At 41.4% G+C, this 24,181-nt stretch overlaps 1 protein-coding gene across 2 annotated transcripts in view; it reads right to left on the bottom strand.

Annotated features, from left to right (window-relative positions):
• sdk1a (sidekick cell adhesion molecule 1a) overlaps positions 1-24,181 on the bottom strand; it is a 505,919-nt gene that overhangs the window by 21,670 nt on the left and 460,068 nt on the right. For both annotated transcript variants that reach the window (XM_078417620.1, XM_078417621.1), the window contains 8 exons: positions 22,475-22,545; positions 18,577-18,712; positions 14,028-14,084; positions 11,326-11,427; positions 11,119-11,234; positions 6,887-7,070; positions 3,788-3,925; positions 2,481-2,642 (listed from right to left, as the gene is read on the bottom strand). In XM_078417620.1, the coding sequence (XP_078273746.1) occupies positions 2,481-2,642; positions 3,788-3,925; positions 6,887-7,070; positions 11,119-11,234; positions 11,326-11,427; positions 14,028-14,084; positions 18,577-18,712; positions 22,475-22,545 (966 nt within the window). The remainder of the gene's footprint in view (positions 1-2,480; positions 2,643-3,787; positions 3,926-6,886; positions 7,071-11,118; positions 11,235-11,325; positions 11,428-14,027; positions 14,085-18,576; positions 18,713-22,474; positions 22,546-24,181) is intronic.

Raw genomic sequence — 24,181 nt, 5'->3', positions numbered from 1 at the left:
GCCTACCTATGTTCTCCAGAGATGCTGCCTTACCTGCTGAATTATTCCAGTGCTGTGTGTCATTTTTTGTTGTTACTCCAGCACTTTATATTGAAATTTGCAAATGTTTTCTGCACACCTACCCCAATTCAATAAAATTAGCAGAAGATTTTCTGCCATTTCTTACAATTAAATTTTTTACCATGTAAAAACAAAATTAAATTAAGCTTAATTAATGTTTAGTGCTGGCCTTAGAACAGCACAGGAACAGGCTTTTCAGCCACAATGTCCATGCTAAACATGATGCCTGGTTTCTGCCATGTCAGGACGGTGGTTATTATCATCTCTACTCCTCTGCCAATGTTTGTTGAGGAGACAGCAAGACAAAGACTTTACCACAATGGGGGTACCATGCTGCAGGTAATATTAAATAATATATGACAGCTTTGACTTTGGGTTCAATGGTTTACTTACAAAATCCTTACAGTTGGCTTTGTTTATGCAAAACCTAGGGCTCAGGTGGTAATCTTTTTAATTCAATTCAAGGCACTACTAGTTCTTAGTTTGATGTTATATTGGAACAAGGAAAAAAAATTAAAATGAAAAGCACAAACAATCTACCTGGGACCAGGTTGAATTCAAATGAATTTAAAAATAATCCTACAGTCCCAATTACTTCCAGCAAAGCCTGGCTGCTTATTGATTTTAACAAATATTAGCATGTAATTAAACTGAATCAATATTTTTCACCCAATTGCAATATTTGCACTCTTGCTGTTTCAACATTTTTAAAAGCAGCTTTATTTTACTGGTGTGCGAGGCGTCTGCCAGTGAGGAAACAACCCTGAAGCTTCCTCTATGCACCAATCAACCAACAGCAGCCATAACCCTTTTCCACCTGGGCACTGAGTAGGGTTTTAAGCTGCAGTGTTGCCAAACGGATTGAGTGAGGTGGGAAGATGTGTGGTGGGAAGACGGGTGGTGGGAAGACAGGTGATGGGAAGACAGGTGATGGGGCACGGTTTTTCAAAATAATTTTCTGAATATCCTGAAAGAGGATATCCTAAACGAGGCAGCATCATGGCGCAGCGGTAGAGTGGTTGCCGTACAGCGCCAGAGATCCTGACTACGGGTGCTTTCTGTACGGAGTTTGCACGTTCTCCCTGTGACCTGCATGGATTTTCTCTTTGGCTTCCTCCCACTCTCCAAAGACGTCAAGGTCAGAGGGAAAGGGAATGAGGTTGAGGGAAGGGGAACATGATCGGAGGCAAAGGAAGAACGGAGGGAAGGAGATGACAGTTGGAGGGAGTGGATGATTGCCGATGGGGAATGATAGCGGTGCTTGATGGGAAGGGGATTGCGATTGCTGGGAAGGGGATAACTGCTGAGGCAGAGGGAACGTTGGTCCAGGGAGAGATGCCTGACAGAGGAGGAAGCTGGTACTTATTGAGAGGATTCTTTGGTTAGCAGCTGCGGAGGAGTTGATGGTTCTCTTGAGCTTCAGATGGTGGTCGTGGAAAGAAGCAGACAAGTGGATGGAGGACAACTGATATTGGAGAGGGGTGATCAGGTGGGAGTCCATGATGCAGAGTTGTTAGTGGTTAGAGATGGAGCAGAAAGTTCTTGGTGAGAAAGCAGACCTTGATTTGATGTCTGAATTTAGAGGAAGAAGGGCTGGAGTTAAAATTAAATCAGACTTGGATACGACACATTGAGCCAATTAAAATTTAACGTTTGCCAGGGATTAGGAAAGGGAACACGCATTTCCAAGAGTCAAGAGTGTTTAATTGTCATATGTAGTGACCATGGAAAAATGAAATTCTTATTTGCAGCAGTTTAACAGGCACTATCACACACAGATAAATATATAATGATCAAAAACACAATAAATTAATAACCATAATACCAGGCAACCATAATAGTGCACAAACCAAAGTCAGTAGTGCAACCAAAGCCACATTCTATAGGACAATCTTAGATTGTCTTAGAATCATAGATCTCTTTCAAATCGGCGTGAAAGTGCTGTTATCTATCCTGTCCATGGTCAGCAATCAATTTGATTGGTTAACACGTGAGAAATAAAGTCATACAGCATGGAAACAAGTCCTTCGACCCAACTTGCCCACACCAACCAAGATGCCCCATCTACACGAGTCCCACCTGCCTGCGTTTGGCCCATATCCCTCGAAACCTTTCCTATCCATGTACCTGCCGAGATGTATTTTAAACGTTGTTATAGTACTTGCCTCAACTACCTCCTCTGGCAGTTCATTCCATATACCCACCACCCTCTGTGAAATAGTTGTACCTTGTGTTCCTATTAAATCTTTTCCTTCTCACCTTAAACCTATGTCGGCTGGAACAAGAAAAGTAAAATAAGAGCCTGCTCTTAATATCAGCAGGACCTTCATATCCCAAGGTGTCCGCTCTCCCTTGCAATATTTGCAAGTAAATATCTGTAAACATCAAATATTTGCAAGGAAACACAACTCAATCCTTACCTTCTTCTGGACCTGGTGTAACGTTTGCCTTAATCTCAGGGCCAAAGCTACAGGTTTTGGCTTGGACATGAAAGCAGTAGGGAACTCCTTTGAACAAATCCCGAACCTTCAGCCAGCGCTGATTGTTGCCTCGAAGATCAACCGTCACCACTTTACTCACACCTGAACAAATGGAAAGAAAGTAAAAGACTCTGCTCCAGAATGACTGCTCCACAGACTACATCTAGTACTAAAGAAATATATAAATTTGTCAACAATGTAATTTGAAACTGCTGATAAAGAGTTAGGCCAACTTTTAAAAATGGATTTGAAATTTATATTACACTAGTTCTATGTTATCCCACTTTCCCATCCCCTCCCTCCACACTAGGGGCAGTTTACAGAGGGCCAATTAACCTTCAAACCCGCACATCTTTGGGATGTGGGAAGAAACCGGAGCACCCGGAGGAAATTCATGTGGTCACAGGGAGAATGTGCAAACTCTACAGAGGCAGTACCCGAGATCAGGATCGAACCAGGAACTCTGGTGTTGTGAGGCAGCAGCTCGACCAGCTGAGCCACTGTGCCGCCTCTGATACCTGCGATATTGGCTCAGTTTGTTTCTCTCCCCAAGCGAGACCTCACCATCTGGGCTTTTCTTACAAAACCTGCATCTTGCAGCTTTTATACTCCTTTGTTTGTTTTATCTCGAACTGCACTCTGTTCCCTCTCTAACTGCCCATATCAACCTATCACTCGCTGGAGTTTAGACGAATGAGGGGGGGGCTCATTGAAACATGCAGATTAGTGAAAGGGTTGGATAGAGTGGATGTGGAGAGGATGTTTCCACTAGTGGGAGAGTCTAGGACTAGAGGTCATAGTCTCAGAATTAAAGGATGTTCTTTTAGGAAGGAGATGAGGAGAAATTTCTTTAGTCAGAGGGTGGTGAATCTGTGGAATTATTTGCCACAGAAGGCTGTGGAGATCAAGTCAGCGGATATTTTTAAGGCCGAGATAAATAGATTCTTCATTAGTACAGGTTATGGGGAGAAGGCAGGAGAATGAATGACCTTATGATTGGATGATTTCATCCAGAGCTTATCCCCACACCACCCCTAGCTTCACCTTATCGGGCATACTCCATTTGTTCTCATCAGCCTTCCCCTACACTCCCTTCAACTTCAACATCTGACAAAGGGCCTTTGACCAGAAACTTTTGTTTCTCTTTCCACAAATCCTGCCTGAAGTGCTGAATTATATCCAGCATTTTCTCTTTTTATTTCTACTCTGATGAGCGATGTGCTGCATTTTCAGTGACTTCTCTGTACCTTGTACAGATTCCAGTGGCTCGTAGACAAGTCGGTAACCCTTCAGAACGCCATTGGGCATGGCTGGCTCTCCCCACAACACTTTCAATGTAGTGGTAGTCACTTCTGTAAACGTAATGAAACTGGGAGCACTTGGAGCTGTGGTATAAGGAAAACAAATGTACACATTTAAATGCTTTAATTTTTTCATATTTAAAGCTCAGCTTCAAGATTGCAGTATCATTTAGAATTAGAGAAAAATATATACCATGGAAGAAAAAAAAGCTGGTAAGTTTGCATAAACCTCAATAAAAAACTGGATCAACATTCACCGAGAGTCACGAGAGTCCAGAGTCGAGAGAGTCCAGAGTCGAGAGAGTTACGAGTCAAAAGAGTCAAGAGAGTCATGAGTCAAAAGAGTCAAAAGAGTCCAGAGTCAAGAGAGTCCAGGGTCAGACGTGCCAGATAGAACAATGAAATTCTTACTTCAATTAGAAATTCAGACTGAATTTTGTGTCTATCTTCAGTATAAACCAGCATCTGCTGTTCCTCCCTCAACATTCACCATTGTACGTATAGCAGCCAAAATAATCATAGAGTCACACAACATTGAAGGAACCATTAAGAATATTTTGTAATATTTAAAAAAATTGTTGTATCCTGCCCCACATTCTGTCGTCTATAGTACTGAAGATAGACACAAAAAGCTGGAGTGACTCAGCGGGAGAGGCAGCATCTCTGGAGAGAAGGAATGGGTGACGGACTCAGTTTGCCAGGATAGATTCTTTATGGCAGTGAAAAGAAATGAAGTATGGCAAGAAATTGAAGTTCACTATGGTCTTTTTTTCTTTCCAAAGTTATTTTTTTTTAAATTAATTCTCTGGAGTGGAAGATGATAACAAGCATGTTCTGGTCACTTCACAACACCAAAACATTTTTCATGCTTTTCCAGGAGCACATTTTCAACTTCAAAAATCTGCAATGTCTGATCCTTTGAGCTTGAGGCTTAATCTGTGTTCATCTCCCTCAGCGAATAAATAAGACACTTTTAAAGATTGTATTTTGAAAGCAATAAACTTATACATCAAATAGCTTCCTTCATGCAGTGCACTTTTGGCTAAAAATCAACAAAATAAACATCAGGTTCTCATTGGAGCATGACAATTCTGAACAGATCTTTTATTTTCAGTTGTTCTACGTACGTTGGAGAACATTACACAATAGTAGGTGAATTATTTCCAATTTTCATCATTTCATTTTGACTGTTACATGGAACTTACAGTCTAAAATTAGGCCAATTGATCAACTGTGTCCCAGAAGTCAAACATGTGCTGTTCAGACTATAAAAGGTTCCCAATTTAGTCTGATTGTTTACAGTACATGATCGGTGGGACAGTGGGCAGCAGTAGAGTTGCTGCCTTGCAGCGGCAGAGACCCGGATTCCATCCTGACTAAGGGTGCTGTCTATACGGAGTTTGCACGTTGTCCCTATGACCTGTGATGCCTTTCTCCGAGATCTTCGGTTTCCTCCAACACTCCAAAGACATACAGGTTTGTAGATTAATAGGCTTGGTATAAATGTAAATTTTCCCCAGTGTGTAGGATAGTGTTAGAGTGCGGGGATTGCAGGTCGGCACGGGCTCGGTGGGCCGAAGGGCCTGTTTCCGTGCTGTATCTCTAAACTAAACTAAACTGCTGATCGAGATGGACTTTGTGAGGGTATCTGTCTCCACTGCCATTTGAGACAGAGAGAGTTTCCCAGATCACAATCACTCTTTGTATGGTTTTTATATGTTTAGATTCTGTCCAATCCACCTTCCTGTTATTTACCTCTGTGTCGCCCTTTCGTAAACATCCTCTCAAAGAGAAACGTATCCTTCCTGATCTCTCTTAATTTTATATAGCTTGATTAAATCTCTCCTTAGCTTCCCCACCCTAAACAATCCAGATTGAATTTCTCCAGCCTTGGCACCACCTCAGAGAATCTCACTTCTAATCTAGTTGTCGCAAATATTCATATTATCCCAGCAGAGGGAAAGATAAGAAAATTCTGACTCCTGAACAATGTTATTACAAATTGAGACATAATTACAACTCCTCACCAGAATATGCTGTTAGAAATATAATAAGATTTCTCTTGCACTCACGTCACCTTTATTGATTTGAAAGTGCCCTCTATAAACTGAACGCAGTTGTGAATATATCACAGGTTCCTTTAAGAAACTAGCTTACAAGGATGGTAGCACTAGTCGAGAATTGAAATGGGAAGAGTAGAGCATGGAGGACTCTATTTCAGTGGCGTTCTGTCTGTGAATCTCAGTCACGACGCCAATATCTGCAATGTTAGCAATCCCCCAGTTTCAAACACAGATGATTACATTTCACACATAGTCTACATTAGTGTCAGCACAACTTATTTTGAGTCAAATCGCAGCTGAGCTCAACACACATCAATATTTACCTTCCAGCGGGGGTTGCTGGAAATAATCAGGAGCTCTCCTCTGCCTTTCCGTTTACTGAAAGGATGATGAGAGTGGTGCTTTCAAATTGATCAGCTGAGATCAGGAAATTTAGCAGGCAATGGTCAATGGATCTGAAATTCTCTCATTCAGCGCAGCACAATTTCAAAACAGTTGAGACATCTTCCAAAGATGTCAAGGGGGAACAAACCAATTATCTCAGCAGTGAACCCAGCTGAGTTCACTGCATGATATTTAAACAAGTTACATTACAGAGCAGGGACAAGATGTAAATGAGCGAGGCCCAGAAACACGTGTTGAAGAGAAGCAGCCTAGAAGGCTGATGACATTTTGGTGCAAGATCCCAAGATTCTACAAGGCATGAGACCCAATGAATTGTTCGTACAAGGCTGTGCAGACCTTACACGACAAAAGCCTTTCGCCAAGATTTCCCATCATTGCCAAAGTTTACGGACCTTTGTCATGTACAGTTACAAACTCAACTCCAAACAGCAGCGCCCGGAAAAACACACGCAGTTTCAGTGAGAACATACAAACTCCACACAGACAGCACTCGAGGTCTGGAGCTGTGAGGCAGCGGCTCTGTCTACCAGCCGTGCCACTGTGCCGCCCTGTTGTGAAGAGTGAAGGTATTTCTCACCAGCCTGCTCAGTGCGTCCTTCAGCAGGTTGACTGCGAGGTCCTTCCCCGGCAGCGTTGAATGCCAGCACGCTGACCACGTACATGGTGTGGCTCATCAGCTGCTTCAGTCGGATGGTGTTCTCAGGGAGGAAGAGGACCCTCACCTTCGTGTCATTCTGGTTCTCTCGCTCCCAGTAATAGATCTGCAGAGGTAATTTTCAGTTTTTATTGTACCACCTGAATACAAGCAAAATCTGGGGACAACATAGAATGAATGCAAGTGCTGTACCAGATAGTATCTTGTGACTCGCATGAATTGGAAGTAAGCAGCATGTACGAAATCTTTCATTTTTTTGCTGCCTATTGAATGATTTCCTTTCCTGAATATTTGCTGAACTGCAGCTTTGCAAGTGCCAGTCTAATTTTGTTATTAATTTATGGGATGAGGAAGGTGTTGGCAAGGACATCTTCTTGACCTGCTTCAGTCTTTGTGTCTTTGTTACCTGCACTTTCACTGGAGCTGCAGCTTTAGATTCGGCACTCTGTGTAGTTTCTCTTTTGCATTGCCTGGCATTCTCATGTATGTAATGATTTTCCTGGGTTGTAGGCAAAACAGAGCTTCTCATTGTGTCTTGGTATACGTGACGATAATAAACCAATAGCAATAGCTGTACTTTCACAGTAGGGAATCCCAAGGATCTAACCACAGATCTGAGTAACCTGGATAAGTAGCCGTATTTTATAGATGGTACATTCTACACCCACAGTATGCAGGTGATGGACAGAGTGCCAACCAAGTATCCTGCTTTGTTCTGGATGGTCTTGAGCTTCTTACATGTTTTTGCAACTGCACTCATTCAGGCTAGTGGCAAAAATCCCATCACACATTTGCCCGGTAACTTGTAGATAGAGGAAAGATTTTAAGGCATCGGGAAACAAGTCATCACAGCAGGATGCGCAGCCTTTGACCTACTCTAGTATACACCACGTATATACAGCTAGTCCAGGGGAGTGTCTAGTCAGTGGAGACCCACTCAGCGGGCAGATGGTGGGGGACATAATGGTTAGAATGCCATTGAGCACCAAGGGTAAATGGTTAGATTCACTCTTGTTGGAGATGATCATTTTCTGATGTCTGTGTGGCACCAATGTAACTTGCAACTTATTCGCGGATATCTACATGTAGTTTAGTCTTGCTGCGTGCAGGTATGTTTAACCTTTGACCACTAATTGTCCAAAGTTAATGGTTTATTCAAAAGCAATAATTACAACATAACTCATAATAAGCGTGACTCTCTCTCTCTCTCTCTCTCTCTCTCTCTCTCTCTCTCTCTCTCTCTCTCTCTCTCTCTCTCTCTCTCTCTCTCTCTCTCTCTCGCTCTCTCTCTCTCCCTCTCTCTCTCTCTGACAGTTCAGTCAGGCATTCATTCTTTCAGTTGTCTGCTTGAGCTGTTCAGGGTATTATGCTTCCACAAATACTTTTCAGTAACTCTTATCACCCTGTCGGTCAGCTTCTCTCACCTCTCTGACTCTCTTGGACAGAGCTGCTTAAATACTGATTTCAGGAGGCGGGTGAAATAACACATCAATCGTAATTTTAATTACATTTCCAAACTCAATTGTTTCATTAAAGTAGGACAGGTGGACAAGATGGATTCCTCCGATCTTGGGGGCTAAGTTTGAGAAACTATTTCATTTGTCTGGGTCTGAGACAGCTTAGTAAAAATGGTATCTTTGCAAACATACATCAGCTCTTCCTTTCATGTGCCCATGGACAGTTCATAAATAACTTCATCCTGTCCCATTTCAGGGCTAAGTTGTTTTTATTGACTGGCAACTCTGGCATGTAATTCTAAAAAATGTGTTTCTTATTTGCTCAAGGATTGCTATAGAACCCAGATTTTTCACTTAACCTCTATTGTTCATGGATCGCTTCATTTTCTGAGTAGTTGTACATAATGTTGAAAGTTCTGCAATCATCAGAGAATGATGATTTTATTAATATCCAAAAATCTAACAATGTTTGGTTTGAATGAGCTAAATGGCTGGGACTACACATCTTTCGGGGTACAGAAGTCCAAAATCTTTCCCTCATCTCAGTCCTAAATGGATATTTCTTATTCTGAGACCTCTAGTTCTACACTCCTCAGCCAAGGCAAACGTTCCCCCTGCAACCATGATATTGAGCTCTGTAAGACCCTTATAAGTTTTAATTGAGATTTCTTTTCATTCTTCTAAACACTAGACACAGGTCTATTCTAACAATTTTTTCCTCAGAAGTCAAAGATGCCACCCTTGGAACCTGTCTAATAAATCCCTGTTTGGCAGATAAATGATATTTTAGAAGCAGACCATAACTCTGCAATATTCCAGAGGTGGTCTTACAAAGCCTCTATAAAACATATTGAGGCTTTGTATATAATGAAGATAGAAATAAAAAGCTAGAGTAACTCAGCAGGTCACCCAGCATCTCTGGAGTAATATATTATTTTCCTGAACTCAAATCCTCTTGTGATAAAAGCCAAATCCTCTCTCAATAAAGATCAAATACTGATAAATACTGTGACACAAATAGTCTTAGGCTTTGCATGATTCAAGTACAAAACTGTGAAGATATTTAGCTGTATTCATTTTAGTAACTTCAAGTTCTGAGTCATTAAATCTTCTAAATCTGTGCTCATTGCTCATATATTTTGAACATTATTTCAATGAGCACCTCATATCAACAGTATCCAGCTGTCATAATCTGCAATAATGGCTCATATCACCAAATGCTGAAACAGGTTGTTAATTTGAATAATTCCGCTGTTTTACAATGGAATAAAGTAGAATATTATAACAATCACACTGCGGTAAATAAAGAGCTTGTCATTTTCCCCCTGTTGTTACAATGTCACTAATTTACAGTGCAAATCTCATCTGGCTATTTCCCCTCTGTGTTTAACTATTCAATTCTTTGCAAAAGTAGAGTCGGCAAACCTAATGGCACATGATAAAATATGGAAAAATTAGTCTTGAGTCAGTCAGTGGGCGGCATAGTGGCACAGTGGGCAGCGCGGTGGCACAGCAGTAGAGTTGCTGCCTCATAGCACCAGAGACCTGGGTGCTGGTGCTGTCTGTACAGAGTTTGTACGTTCCCCCCGTGACTTTTCTCAGGAGCACAGGTTTCCTCCTACACTCCAAAGACGTACAGGTTTGTAGGCTAATTGGCTTGATAAAATTGTAAATTGTCCCTCCTGTGTGTAGGATGTGGGAAGTGTTAGGGTGTGGGGAGCGCTGGTCGGCGCGGGCCGAAGGGATGGTTTCAGCACTGTATTTACTAAACTAAACTAAACACTGCAGAAACAAGACAATTCCATCTGCTTTTACTTGTTTCCACGCTGCATCTCCAAACTAGACTAAGCTACATGCCTGGTGAGACCTCAAATGAGGTCTGCATTTAAAATGGTTCAGACCTCAGGGAATATATTTTTCAACAATAAAGCTGTCTTTAAATTGGAAAGCACAAAATAATGTTTATGGAAGACAGAGAGAAGGTCAACATAGAGACTGGTAACTTAATGTCTCCTTTACATTTTACATTAGTTTCAATGGAACTGATTGTTGATCAAACTAACCTTACATTTGGTAAATACAAAATGATGGTATTGCCTCAGGATGGCCAAGAGTTTGCTTCAACAAGTGTAAATGGTACTGGTGTTGACAACATTTTGTTTAGGCTTGGTTAGACTTAGCGTCCAATTCTCGTGTACAGGCAAGTGATGTAGTATTCATCTTACATGGGCGACATAGTGGCGCAGCAGTAGAGTTGCTTACAATGCAAGAGACCCGGGTTCAATCCTGACCAAGGGTGCTGTCTGTATGGAATTAGTACATTCTCCCTGTGACCCACATGGGTTTCTTCAGGGAGCTCAGCTTTCCTCCCTCACTCCAAAGACATACAGGTTTGTAGGCTAATTGGCTTGGTATAATTATAAATTGTCCCTAGGATGTGTAGGATTGTGTAGGTGTGTGGAAATTGCTGGTCGGCACAGACTTGGTGGGCCGAAGGGCCTGTTTCCACGCTGCATCTCTAAACTAGACTAAGCTACATGCCTGGTGAGACTATGAAATCATCTGTAAAAGCAACAGTAAAATGTAAAGGGGGCTGAATGGAATGCTACCAGAAGTATAAAATGGATTATTTAACACACAGTTATCCATTAACAACAAAAAAACATTTAAAACTAAGCTGATTAAATTGATGTTTACCTTGTAACCCTGTATTTTACCATTCTGTGCCTCTGCTGGTGGTGGATTCCATGCAACTTCCAGTTGGGTTGCGGTGAGAGGTCTTATCTTCACATCTTGAGGACCTCTTGTGGGAACTAATGGAAGAACCGCACAGAGGTTTAGTGGTGATCAAACAGCGCATGCTGAAAGAGAAAAATGTTTGCTTCTGTCCCTCAGCTTGCTCACCTGCTTCTCCCACGTAGACCTCCTTGGAGCTGCTGGCTGGACTCTCACCCAGCACGTTGAATGCTTTCATTAAGATTTCATATCTTGTGTATTTCTTCAGATCTGTGAATTGATATGAAAAATACCTCTAAATTTTACAGGCGCAAAATTTAAACCAGTATGTTTTCAATTTTGATTTACAGTTTTGATTGCAAAGGGGAACAGTTCCTTGGAGAAGTCGGAAGGTGAGAGGAATTCCCTGAGCAATCAAGAATCTGTGACTCTTTTGGCAACCTTTAGTTTAGCCTGAGAAGTCCTTCTCAGAGCCAGGTTCATGGGTACCTCTCCCTGAGCTGGTCACAGATTGGAGTGAAGTTTAGCATCTTTTCTATTTCTGGACACTTATCCTGTCATTCTTTCATAACCAAGTCTCGGTCATAACACAAATCTGCTCTATCCTGAGTTTTATTTCCCTTTTATCAATCAGGACAATTAAAAACAGGGAGCATTCTCGGATGGAAGGCACAGCTGCCAGTGACAAAGCATTTAAAATGCAGGATGATAAAAACAATTAGGGTTAAAGGAACATGTTTTCAGAGAATTGAAAGGCAACGCCATTGAGGTATTTGGAAACAAGTGTGAGAACTTTAAAATAAAAGTTATATTTAACTGAAAACCTATGTACACTAACAAAGGTTGGAGGCCAAGTCAATGGATATTTTTAAGGCAGAGATAGAAAGATTCTTGATTAGTACGGGTGTCAGGGGTTATGGGGAGAGGCAGGAGAATGGGGTTAGGGGGGATGGATAGATCAGCCATGATTGAATGGTGGCGTAGACTTGATGGGCCAAACAGCCTAATTTTGCATCTCTATTCCTTGGAGCGCAGGAGGATGAGGGGTGATCTTAGCGAGGTGTACAAAATCATGAGAGGAATAGATCGGGTAGATGCACAGAGTCTCTTGCCCAGAGTAGGGGAATCTAGGACCAGAGGACATAGGTTTAAGGTGAAGGGGAAAAGATTTAATAGGAATCTGAGGGGTAACTTTTTCCCACAAAGGGTGGCGGGTGTATGGAACAAGCTGCCAGAGGAGGTAGTTGAGGCTGGGACTATCCCAACGTTTAAGAAACAGTTAGACAGGTACATGGATAGGATAGGTTTGGAGGCATATGAACCAAGCACAGGCAGGTGGGATTAGTGTAGGTGGGACATGTTGGCCGTTGTGGGCAGGTTTGGCTGAAGGGCCTGTTTCCACACTGTAACACTCTATGATTCTATGACTCTAATAACCTACTGATTCTCTGACTTTACACTCATGCAATATTTAGTAGTCAAATAAACAAAGTTGGGATGTTGGAAGTAAACTGGAGCACCTGAGGAAAACTATCAGAGTCACAGCACGAACATGCAAACTCCACACAGACGGAGGACATGGTTGAACCTGGTTCACTGGAGCTGTGAGACTGCAATTGCTCTATGAGGAACCAATAAACATTTGACAGCCAACGGGCTAATTCTGGGCCTTAGTGACTTTGTAAAACTGTCATGTTTATCTAACAGGTCAAAAGTACTACGGAGAGATTGAATCACGTTTCAATAATGTAACATTCACAAGCATTAAATCACGCTATCGCAAGTTTCCATTTCTGAGCAGATGTGTTATATTGGTGTCAGGAGACTGGCTCTCTGTACACTTTGTGAAGGTCTTATGGCTCACAAAATCCAAATGAGAAACAAGGGAGGAAAGATGTAATATTGTAGCAGATCTGGGCAGTAAGCTTTATTACCCCAAGAAAAAGCATTTACATTTTCCTTCTTTAAAAAGTGATGAGAGGAAATAAAATTAATTGCCAGTGACAGGAAAAGAAAAGAGAGGAATAAAGGTAACCGTGTGCAGAGATAGGTAGACCAGGAAAGATAGAAGAAACAGAAGGGATTTAGTATTACAGAAACGTTGACTGCAAGAATATCTGCTCAATGAATTAGAATCTATCTTTACACAATCCTCTCTGCACATATTAAAAAATATTTAGTAAAACGCAAATGCTGGAGTAACTCAGCAGGTCAGGCAGAATCTCTGGAGGACATTGAGAGGCAATGTTTCACATCGAGACACTTCTTCAGTCTGAGTTTCAGATCGGGACCCTTTTGCAGTCACATTTCCACAGATGCTGCCTGACCCGCTGAGTTACTCCAGCACTTTGTGTTTTACTCAAGAATCCAGCATCTGAAGATTCTTGCGTCTCCTTAGAAAAAAGCTATGTGGCTCATTGCTTTGAAACAACATAACAGAAAGAGGGTAGGCACACTATACCTGAACCACCAATTCAATCTCTGAATACTTGGCAAATTTGAGTTGCATAAAAGCTGATCAAACAGTGGTGCAACTGGTAGAGCTGCTGCCTCACAATGCCAAAGACCCTGACCTCGGGCGCTGTCTGTGTGGAGTTTACACGCGCTCTCTGTTACTACATGAGTTTCCTCTGGTCCTCCATTTTCCCCCTACACCCTAAAGACGTGTGGATTTGTAGGTTAATTGGTCTCTGTAAGTTGACCGTATAGTCTGGGGAGTGGATGAAAAAGTGGGATAACATAGAAAGAGTGAACGGTGATCGATGGCCGTCCTGGGTGCAGTGGGCCGAAGAGCCTGTTTCCACACTGTATCTAATCAATCAATTCAAAATTGAATCAGAACATCAAAAACGGAGCATGTCTACACTTACCTGTTAGTTCAAATTCGGTTACTGTGGAGCTGCTGATTGTCTTGAAGCTACTCTCAGCTATGTGAGGTAAGTAAAGCAAAACGTGAGTTAGGATTTAGAAAATTAGCATCTGCAAACATTAATGAGCAAAGAGAAGGTTAAGGTCCAATTAATAACATGTAAATAAATGACGGAGGCTCACTGTAACGTGTATTTTTAATGGTATATTCAAATTCCAATCTAGAGCAAAGGTATTGACATTATAAAAGCATCGGCTTTACATTTATGGTGAGCAAATGTGAGAAACATTGCAAACTCATTTAACATCGGAAATGGTGCTTATTTTTCAAGTTGATGTGTGTAAAATATAGTTACATTTTCAAATGGTAATCGGTCACCTTCAGACCAATGAATGGCACTCACTCTCATTGGCTCGTACTTACCTTTATGCAAGGGTTTCTTTATCCACTAATACACGAATTTCGTACTCTTTAGTACTACATCACTGCAGCTCAATTCTATTTCATTTGATCCTTGAAATGTAAACTTAGAAGGAGGCAGCTTCAGGTTCTGTCCTTACGTTGTTCCTGAGTCAGTACCAGAGGTATTTTTTCTAATCAAACTATTTCCCACTAGCCTACGACACCCTTCTGCAAGTTGATACGAGCATTTAAATATTATGATGGAACTGACTTCAGAAGCTAAACGTGGTAAAGTATTGCTGAATGCAGTTAGAGTTTGTGTGGGGCATATTTCTTCAAGTCTTCCCTCTAGGCTTCTTTTTCACGGCACTTCTGATACCTAATTTTATTAGTTATGATAAATGGAAGGAGGCAGCCAAGGCCGCAGTGGATTTGTTAAGGTGTACATGCTATTATGTTTTAAATTTATACCTTTTACTGTGGCACTGATTAGTAGAAACATTAAATACCAGCTACTGCTTATTAACTCCAGTCTCAAACCCTTCCGTCTTTTTGAACATTTTAAATAGGTCTCCTTCAGTCTAGACATTAACATGTGCTGTAAAAGACTGGCAGCATGGTTATGGTGCAGTGTGCCAGCAGCAGTTTTGTGAATAGACTCACTGCTTCAAACTTCAATAAGTCTGAAGAAGGGTCCCAACCCAACACATCTTCTATCCATTCCCTCCACAGATGCCGCCAGATCGACTGAGTTCCTCCACCACTCTGTGTTTTGCTTAAACTTCAAGACGCGTTGGGCCTTGGGTGCAAATGTACATTGTGCTTTGTGTTGGGCACAATGAACACAGGAAAATACGGCTCTAGAATACGGTGCCGGGTCAGGTCTTGGGGGGGGGGGGGGGGGGGAAGGGGAGGTGTGGGGACAGGTTAGCAGAGATCTGATCAGAGATCTAAGTGGTTATGGTTGGCTGGATATGCAGGATCCTATCAGTTGTAGATGATAGTGATGAGATTGAATTGATTAACATAGTCAAATTTCAAGAGTGGTAGTTTCCGTCAGAAAATGGTCACAATTGCGTTTCACTCTATATGAGGTAAGAAACCATTTTTGGGAAATCAATAGACAATGGACAATAGGTGCAGGAGTAGGCCATTCGGCCCTTCGCACCAACACCGCCATTCACTGTGATCATGGCTGATCATTTGATCAAATCACATTTGATAAAAACAGCACCAAACATCGCTAGCCTCTCGAGCTTTCCTGGTCCCTCATCAGAACTGTGCCTCTTATTACTTGTGCTGTCCCAGTGAACCAGCCACATTATTCCCATGCTGGTCCTAAACCTCTTCTTATAAGAAGAATACTTATACCATATGCAATGTTTCAGTCTTTTTCCAGAAACATAAGTGTTATTTTTCCTGAACTTACTTCTACCATTGGCATTAAAACCTTCCTTGTGGACAAAGCAAGATCCTGACTATCAATAACATTTAAATTGAAATTCTAATTTTCTGATTGTTCATTAGTGTGAAAAAGGAGTCTGAAATATTGATTTAGCAATCACTTTCAGGATTCAATTTGTTGATCTATATAAGAATGGCACCAACAGATATCATCCTGGAAGTGATGGAACACACGGGGAGCGACTTAAGTCAAATACATCAATAAACTGCTTCAGTCAATAGTGAAAATGGAAAGGCATTTAAGTGGAACACACGTTAAATAAACGAACCAAAGTTACCGCTGGAACATTTGCAAACTCTGTAGGCACTAGTTCAGTGATAGCTCTGGCTTTAATGCAGACATTTCATTGCAAATGCGGAATCAATAAAACCAGAAAATGTGAGAGTTAGATAGTCTGATTAGTCTAGACACTTTTATAGCAGGTAAATAACCGTCCAATCTTCCCCTAATTTTCTTTTTAAAGTAAGATTCCATTATTGTTAGAGTAATTTTCTCCTTGTTTACCACAGTAGCTTTCCAGACTATATATCCCTGGACAGAGCACTCTGTTTAGTTCCAGTCTGGTTATTGCTCAGACACTGTTATAAAATTTGATCAAAGCAGAGAGACAGAGAGGCATGTAAAGTTGCCAGTGGGATTTATGTAATAAGGCCTATTTCTCTATGCTAGACTGTTCTGTGGAAGTTAGGAAAACTGACCAGAAACTGGTGTGTTGCTTCGTTAAATATTCAATAAATCCAATAAAGCCTGAGTTGTACTGCTACCTGAGACTTGTGCAGAGAAGCCATTGAAGATATTCATTCAAGTCATGTCCCCAAAACAAGGGAGCTCCACATTTTCTTTTACATTATTTTCATCAGCTGGCAAAAATAGTACCTTTTCAACAAAGAGATCTGCCAACCTCACTCCATTACCCAAGGTAATACAGACCCCCAGTTTGCCATCTCAGCCACTATCTTAACCTTTAGAAATGTAATCCCATCACTTATAACATGCATAGCCAGAATCCATAACATTGCTACGGTGCACAACATCTACCACACACTGCAGTGACTCACAATAACACTGAGATGTAGGCCACTGAAGAAGGCCATCTGGTCCACCATGCCCATGCGACCCAAAAATGGAACATGCTAATCGAATTTTCCAGATTTTGGTTCTAATCCTACAACCTGTGGCTCTCATTTGAATATCCATGTCTTCCTAAAAGTGGTGAGACCTTCACTCATCACCATCCTATCAGACAATGAGTTCCAAACTCCGACCACAAATAATTGTTCTTGACTTTTCCCTTACCTCTGCCTCCAAGTTAATGACCTTGATGCTATGTGAAACTATTTGCTTTCTTAAAATGTCATACTCTTCAATCAAATCTCCCCTTCGTCTCCTCTGGTTCAAAAAAAACCGCACCAGCTTTCATAGTTATTCCACAAAACCATAATTCGCTGGCAGCATTCTCATAAATCTCTCAGGACTCTCTCTTGTGCTATTACATCCTTCCTCTAATGAGCTAAGCAGAACAGTACACTGCATTCTGGCTAAGGCCCAACAAATGTGTTATATCATTTCAGTGTTAAAGTCCAGATCTTGTATTCTACGTCTCGGCCAATAACAGCACGTAACCTGCAAGTCTTTGTAAATACTTTACCTACCCCTGTCCTGTTCTACTCCACAGTCCCCTTGTTCCTCTGTATTTCTCACTAATTCACAATTTATCAAGATCTCCATCGCCAGCCTGCCGCTAAATAAACCACAGCATTTTCACCACAGGGGCTCTGATGTTTCAAAATTGTACCTCCCACTTTCTTGAGGAATGGGCAAAAAATGCTGCCTTTGTCAGCAAACTCCTTATGGAGTAAATGAATAGAAGAAAAACGTTCTGTTTTTGATGTGACAGACAAAGAAACCTGACATCACACGTATTGTTGAGCACACAATAGATGTTCCAAAGATGTGAAGGTTTGTAGGTTGATTGGCTTTTGTAAAAATTGTCCCCAGTGTGTCGGATAGAACTAGTACACGGGTGATCGCTGGCTGTTGGGCCAAGGGGCCTGTTGCCACGCTGTAACTCAACTAAACTAAACCATAGCTTCAACATGAACACTGGAATCAATGTAACCAAGCAAGGGGGAACAATGCATAATCAACGATGACAGTGTTAAAAATCGCCGTGTAAATAGCAGCGTGGTTTTCAATGCACATTCCAATTCTGACTGCTAAACATCAGTGAGAAATCCACGAATGAGAAATATATTTAATTCAAAGCAAAATCACAGAAATTACAGATGTTTCGGGTTGGGTCCCTGCTTCATACCCGCTCGAGCATTTTGTGTCCTCCTCGGATTAAAAACAGCCGAGAGATTAGTTACAAGGGTTGGACAAACTTATTATTTTCTTGGAATGCTCTAAGTTGTGGGGAGAACTGATAGATCAGTCACATCAGCTGAATATTCTCAACTGGAGGAAATATGGTAGATCTCAAGACAGATGTGATAATTGAGGTTACATCTTTAAAAAACAATATGTGCACTTTATTAGTCTGTGAGAAGTAACTCCGTCAAGTGAGATGACGGTGCAACAATCAGTCTTTAAAGGTTTGCAGATGTAACATATAAACAACAAAGGGGAATATTTTTGAATCACATCAAGGCCGTCGCCAGACATGCCACTTGTGGTTACTCACGTGTTAGCTCCGTCTGCACAGCAGAAGGGTCCCCGACATGTTGTGTGCTGAATCCAGGTACATTCTCATATGTAAGCTCTCTGTAGTAAAGCCGGAACCCCAACAGTATGCCATTTAAACTTTCTTGCTTTGGTGGCTAAGAAGAAATAAAACAAAAGTTATTCTCAATCTATACTTATGATAGTGAATGTGTGGAATTACTTTTGACTACAAAATAGGATGCAAAGATGTACACAGAGGGAGACATAATGAAGCAGTGAGCATTAGGTATTGATAAAAAGATAACCGATGGGTATAAAACTAAGAGGTGTTAAGTTATCCAGTTTGGAAGAAAAGATAGACAAGCAGAATAAAGATGGGCAACATGGTGTTATTGGTATTCGGAGTGGATTTGGGTACCCTCACTCATATTTACATACAGGCACAGTAAGACAATTTTCTTATTTCAGGTTTTATGATACGAGGATTGCAATTCATACATCAAAAGATATTTTGCTCTAAAATATAAAATGATGAAGGGCATACACAGGGTATTTTAAGATTGTACCCCTCCAACCTTCTTCGCAAGGTGGAAATGTCAAAGACTAGAGGGTATAGCTTCAAGGTGAGAGGGGCACAGTGTAAAGGAGATGGGTGGGGCAAGTTTGTTTTCAAACACAGAAAGTGGTGGGTGCCTGGAATGCGCCGGAATGGTGGAGGCAGACACGATAGTAGCATTTAAGGGGCTTTTAGATAGGCACATGGATATGCAGGGAATGGAGGGAAATGGATCACTTGCAGGCAGGAGATTAATTAACCTGCCATCATATTCAGCATGGACATTGTGGGTCGAAATGCCTGTTCTTGTGCTGTACTGTTTTATTTCTTTGTTCCTGATGGAATCACATCCAGTGTTCTGTATAAAGTTTTAGTTATTTACACCGATTGAAAAGCTTGCCTGGCGCAAAGAAAAATCACTGGCTTGATTCCTGTGTTGGGGTGTGGGCGAGGATGAAAGGCTGAGTAAAACTGGGCTATACGATAGAATGTTTAGAAGAATGGGAACCGATCTTATCAAAGGATAGAAGATTCTTTGCTAGCTTGAAAGATAAGAGGTCCATGTGCAGTTCTCCGTCTTGGGGATCAGAATTGAAGTGGTACAATCTCAAAATAAAAAGTCAGTCATTTATAATTAAAAAGCGAAGTTTCCCCAAATAAAGGCCTATAAACATTTGGAATCTCTGCCTAACTCAGAAGATGTGGGTACTCAATAATTGAGTATACTCGAAACAAGAATGAAGGGAAACGGGGATAAGAGATAACAGGAGCTGAGATGGAAGATCAGTCTCAATCTTATTCAAAGGCTAAGCAGGCTTGAAAGAAAAAAAAGACCAGATTCCTGAACTCCTTTCCTTTGTTCTCATAAACCACAACTTGCTATGGATGTATAGCTAGAGAAAGCTCCTGGTAGTTTATATTTCTGTATGAGAAAAATAATGTGCCAATTGAGCAAAATCAATACCAATTCCATTCACTGAACACATAGGAACGCTTCTAATTGGCAATAACCAAACACTCAAAGCCATCCAATCTAATCTTCTGATTCCTTTTTTTTTCCAAAACAAACCCTCAGAGCAATCAGTTACCACAGAATGAAGCAAACCAGTTTCTGCAATGTTGCTTTCTCCAGCAGCTCCAACAGGCAAATCCAGGAAATAGGAGCAATTCATATTCTGGTTAAGCTGGCCAAAAGTTAGGGTGACAGCTTGCAGATGGTGAAACAGCCTTGTGTTTTGTTGCCTGTGCAATGAAGTGTACATGTGGAGTGTTATGCATATTGCAGGTCTATAGTGAGCTTGCGTTTGGTTCATTGGACAAAATGCAATGGTCTAGAAATTCAATCATGTGGTGTGTGTATTTTTAAAAGTATTTTATGATTGACTTTGTTACATAAAATCGCAAATGCGATCCACAATTAATAGAGCAGAGTGCAAACTTGGAATGGAAGCTTCTCTATGTATGACTCACCACTGCCTGAGCACATAGAGGACTGGAAATCCAATCAAGTGATGGTGCATTTTTTCCCCCGTGTAATGCAACTGAAAATGGATTTTTCCTGGTGTGAAATGCATTAACAACTATTTCTGGGTCATTTCATATCAGTCCAGAAGCTGGACTGGACATTTCTCGTGAGTCATCCTTGTGCACAACACTGTCATTTCCAACTCTCCTCCCAGGTTCATTGCTGATCTGACAGCAAAACCGTGCAGACCTTTCAGAGAAACCCAATCTTCTGGATCTTGGGTACAACTGAGGATGGGAAGAGACATTGTGGAATGAATCTCGTTGGGTTAAGAATGAAGGCCAGCAGAATGTATGAAGGCATGTGGATTGTGAAGTTTTGGTTGGGGAAGGGGATGTCTCGGTCTGAGTGTGAGATGTCATAGAAAAATACAGCATGGAAACAAATCCTTTAGTCCAACTAGTTCATTCTGACCAAGTCGCCTACCGATATGCCATTGTGTGTCCTCGATGAAGTAGTCCTGCTGGCTTCATTCAGCACAATAACAACATTTTTAGAACATTTGGACAAATACATGAATAGGAAAGATTTAAAGGGATATGAACCAAACGTGGGCAAGTGGGGTCTAGCTTAGATAGGGCATCTTGGTTGGTACGGATGAATTGGACCTGTTTCAGTGCTGCGTGACTCTACATCACTTATCACAGAACATCAATGGTAAGAATACAAATGTTACCATCCTGGGAGAGATAGCTGACTGGTACTCCAAGAACGGACAATTACTCCCCTAGGGCAGAGCCACAGGGTCTAGAAACATGCTGAGGCCCAAGAAATGTTCCTTCAGCCTTGAAACCGACTCACGGCTGGCATGACATTAGACCGCAGGGCTTGATATCAGCATATAGAACAGTACAGCACAGGAACAGGCTCTTCGGCCAACAATATCTATGTCGAACATGATACTAAGTTAAACTAATCTCCTCTACCATCACATAGTCCATATTTCTCTATTCCCTGCATGTCCTGGTGCCTATCTGAAAGCCTCTTAAATGCCCCCATCGTTTCTGCCTTCACCACCATATCGGCAGCTCGTTCCAGGCACTCTGTGTTAAAAAAACCTCCCCTTTCACCTTAAAGCAGGTGAGAAGGAATCTAGAAAATGCTCACAAACAACTTGAGTAACAGGAGAAATCTTCTCGACTGGCATCCTCAAAATGTAACCACCACTTCACTTCATATCCTTTGACCCATTGTAATATTTATTTTGACACGATGTACAATTTTAGTCCTCCATCTTTTTTAATTGCTTATTGAAAAAAAAAGTGATTCTTGCCATCAGAGTGGGACGATTCAAGATGCACATTAAAAGTAAAGTAATAGAAATATGCCTTGCATTTCACCAAAGTCGCATCAGTGTTACTAAACTAAGGCGATAGGACAAACAGAAATTATATTGTCAGGTGGATAATTTCAATCAGGTTGCAATGAATAAATCAATACTAAAGAGATGAAAGCATTTTACTGAAGCGTGCCTGCTTTTCAACACAGCCAATATATCACCAGCAATTCTCAGAAGCTTGTTCTGCTAAGTGTGTAATATTTATAATGTTTGTAATCCAATGCCACATTTGATACACTTATTAATATGTTATAGGTGTTTAACTATTCAAAGAAAATTGAACAAAATTCCAAAAAGGAAAATCTGAGAAATAAAACATGATGAGATATCATAATTATCATGCCATGATAATTATTTAATGTTCTGTAATTTTGATAATTATGGTTTTTCAGCAATATGATTTAGAAATGTGTTATGATAAATGTGAAAACAATCTATTTGTATTTAATTAACTCAGTGAACATGTTGAATACACGGAGGGTTAATCACAGGCTTACCTGCCACTGCACAAGTACCGAGGTGGTGGAGCGTGGAATCACAGACACAATAACAGGTGGTTCACCGGGCACTGAAAAACAAAACTGTAGGTGAAGCAGCTGTGAAACACATTGGTCCAATCCACTAATTGCCAGGTACTCTCTGTACTTCTGGCCAGATGCACACCATTCTTTCCCTCTTTGCTCTCCTTGCCAAATTCCCATTGGAGTTGAGCAGATAGCTTGTCTGCTAAAATCAGCATGTATGCTTCTGATATAATTTCTGTCATTTCAGAGTTGACTAATTATTTGAAAGATACAGCAAGGAAACAGCCCTTTGCCCCACGCCGACCAGCGAGCACCCGCTCACACCAGTTCTACGTTATCCCACTTTCGCATCCACCCCTACACACTGGAGGCAATTTACAGCGGCCAATTAACCTACAAACCCGCACGTCTTTGGGATGTGGGAGGAAACTGCAGCACCCGGAGGAAACCCGCCAAGAGAACGTGAAACCTCCACACAGACAGCAGCTCAGGATCGCTCCGGTGTCCGGCACTATGAGGCAGCAGCTCTACTAGCTGTGCCCTTGTGCCGTCCCGTGAAAACCTTTGGTGATGTTTCTTGGTAGTGTGCTGTTTGGCAGGTGGGAACGGGTATTATATCACTAGATTATGTCACCAAGACCATGCCAGTAAAATAACATAGAAGACAATGCCCAGTCCAGGGTTTGATCTGGAAAACTGGAAAGAAGGGCGATTTAAGAAAAAAACATTTAACTCGTTTCTCTGTGGCATAATTTTACAAATTCATAAAGGTTTTGGTTCTTTGAGTATTACATTAACATGACAGATCTCTTTCCCCACCACCTCTTGAGCCGTACTGCCTGTGTCCCTAAGTACAAGTGAATCAGATCACTGGTTGCCATGGAGACACATCAAGGGACTGTGTCAAATGGAGCAGGGATCAACAAACAGTGGGTCAAACAGTCCAGTCCAATGCAATTCTGTATTTGTGTGTTTGAACTGTAATTATGTATTTCACGCATAAGATGTCCAGACTGAAATATCATTTTTGTTAAGTTCATCATCTATCATTAGTGGAGATTATCTTTTGTTTTATTTCTAAACTTGTTTAGATTCCAGCATTAGGTTGATAAGGGTGTTTTAGGTTTTAAACATATTTTTTACCCTACACAGTCCTTAAGACCTTAGCACATAATTCTCTTTTCTTTGATATTTTCTATTCCAGAGACTTGTGGATGCTGAGTCATAGAATCATGCAGTACAGAAAAAGGCCCTTTGGCCCAACTCGTTCATGCTGACCAAGATGCCCCATCTAAGCGAGTTCCATTTGCCCATGTTTGGCTCATATCACTCAAAACTTTTCTTACCCATTTTCTGGGAAATGTCTCAGAATATGTTCAAGAGAGAGACTAGTAGATTTGTGGGCTAAGGGTATCAAGCGACACAGGGATTAGATCGAGAATGACACATAACGTCCAGGATCTGGCATGATTTTATTCTGAGGGAGAAGGCTCAAGAAGCTACATGGCTGTTCCCTGTTCTAAAACTCCTGTGTCTTAATTGCACAGAACTCAAAACACAAAATAACATTCATCCCTGTAGGGCCTGCAACAGCCTGGGGCTGGGCTGGGCCAGGCACCGCTCCAAGAGGCCGGGCACGTGTACCGGAGCGGCCTACAGCAGTTCAGCTGCAGTGGAGGA

This window comes from Rhinoraja longicauda, chromosome 21 (genome assembly GCF_053455715.1).
Source record: "Rhinoraja longicauda isolate Sanriku21f chromosome 21, sRhiLon1.1, whole genome shotgun sequence".
In the NCBI taxonomy this organism is placed as follows: domain Eukaryota; kingdom Metazoa; phylum Chordata; class Chondrichthyes; order Rajiformes; family Arhynchobatidae; genus Rhinoraja; species Rhinoraja longicauda.
This window is presented reverse-complemented; position numbering and strand designations above follow the sequence as displayed.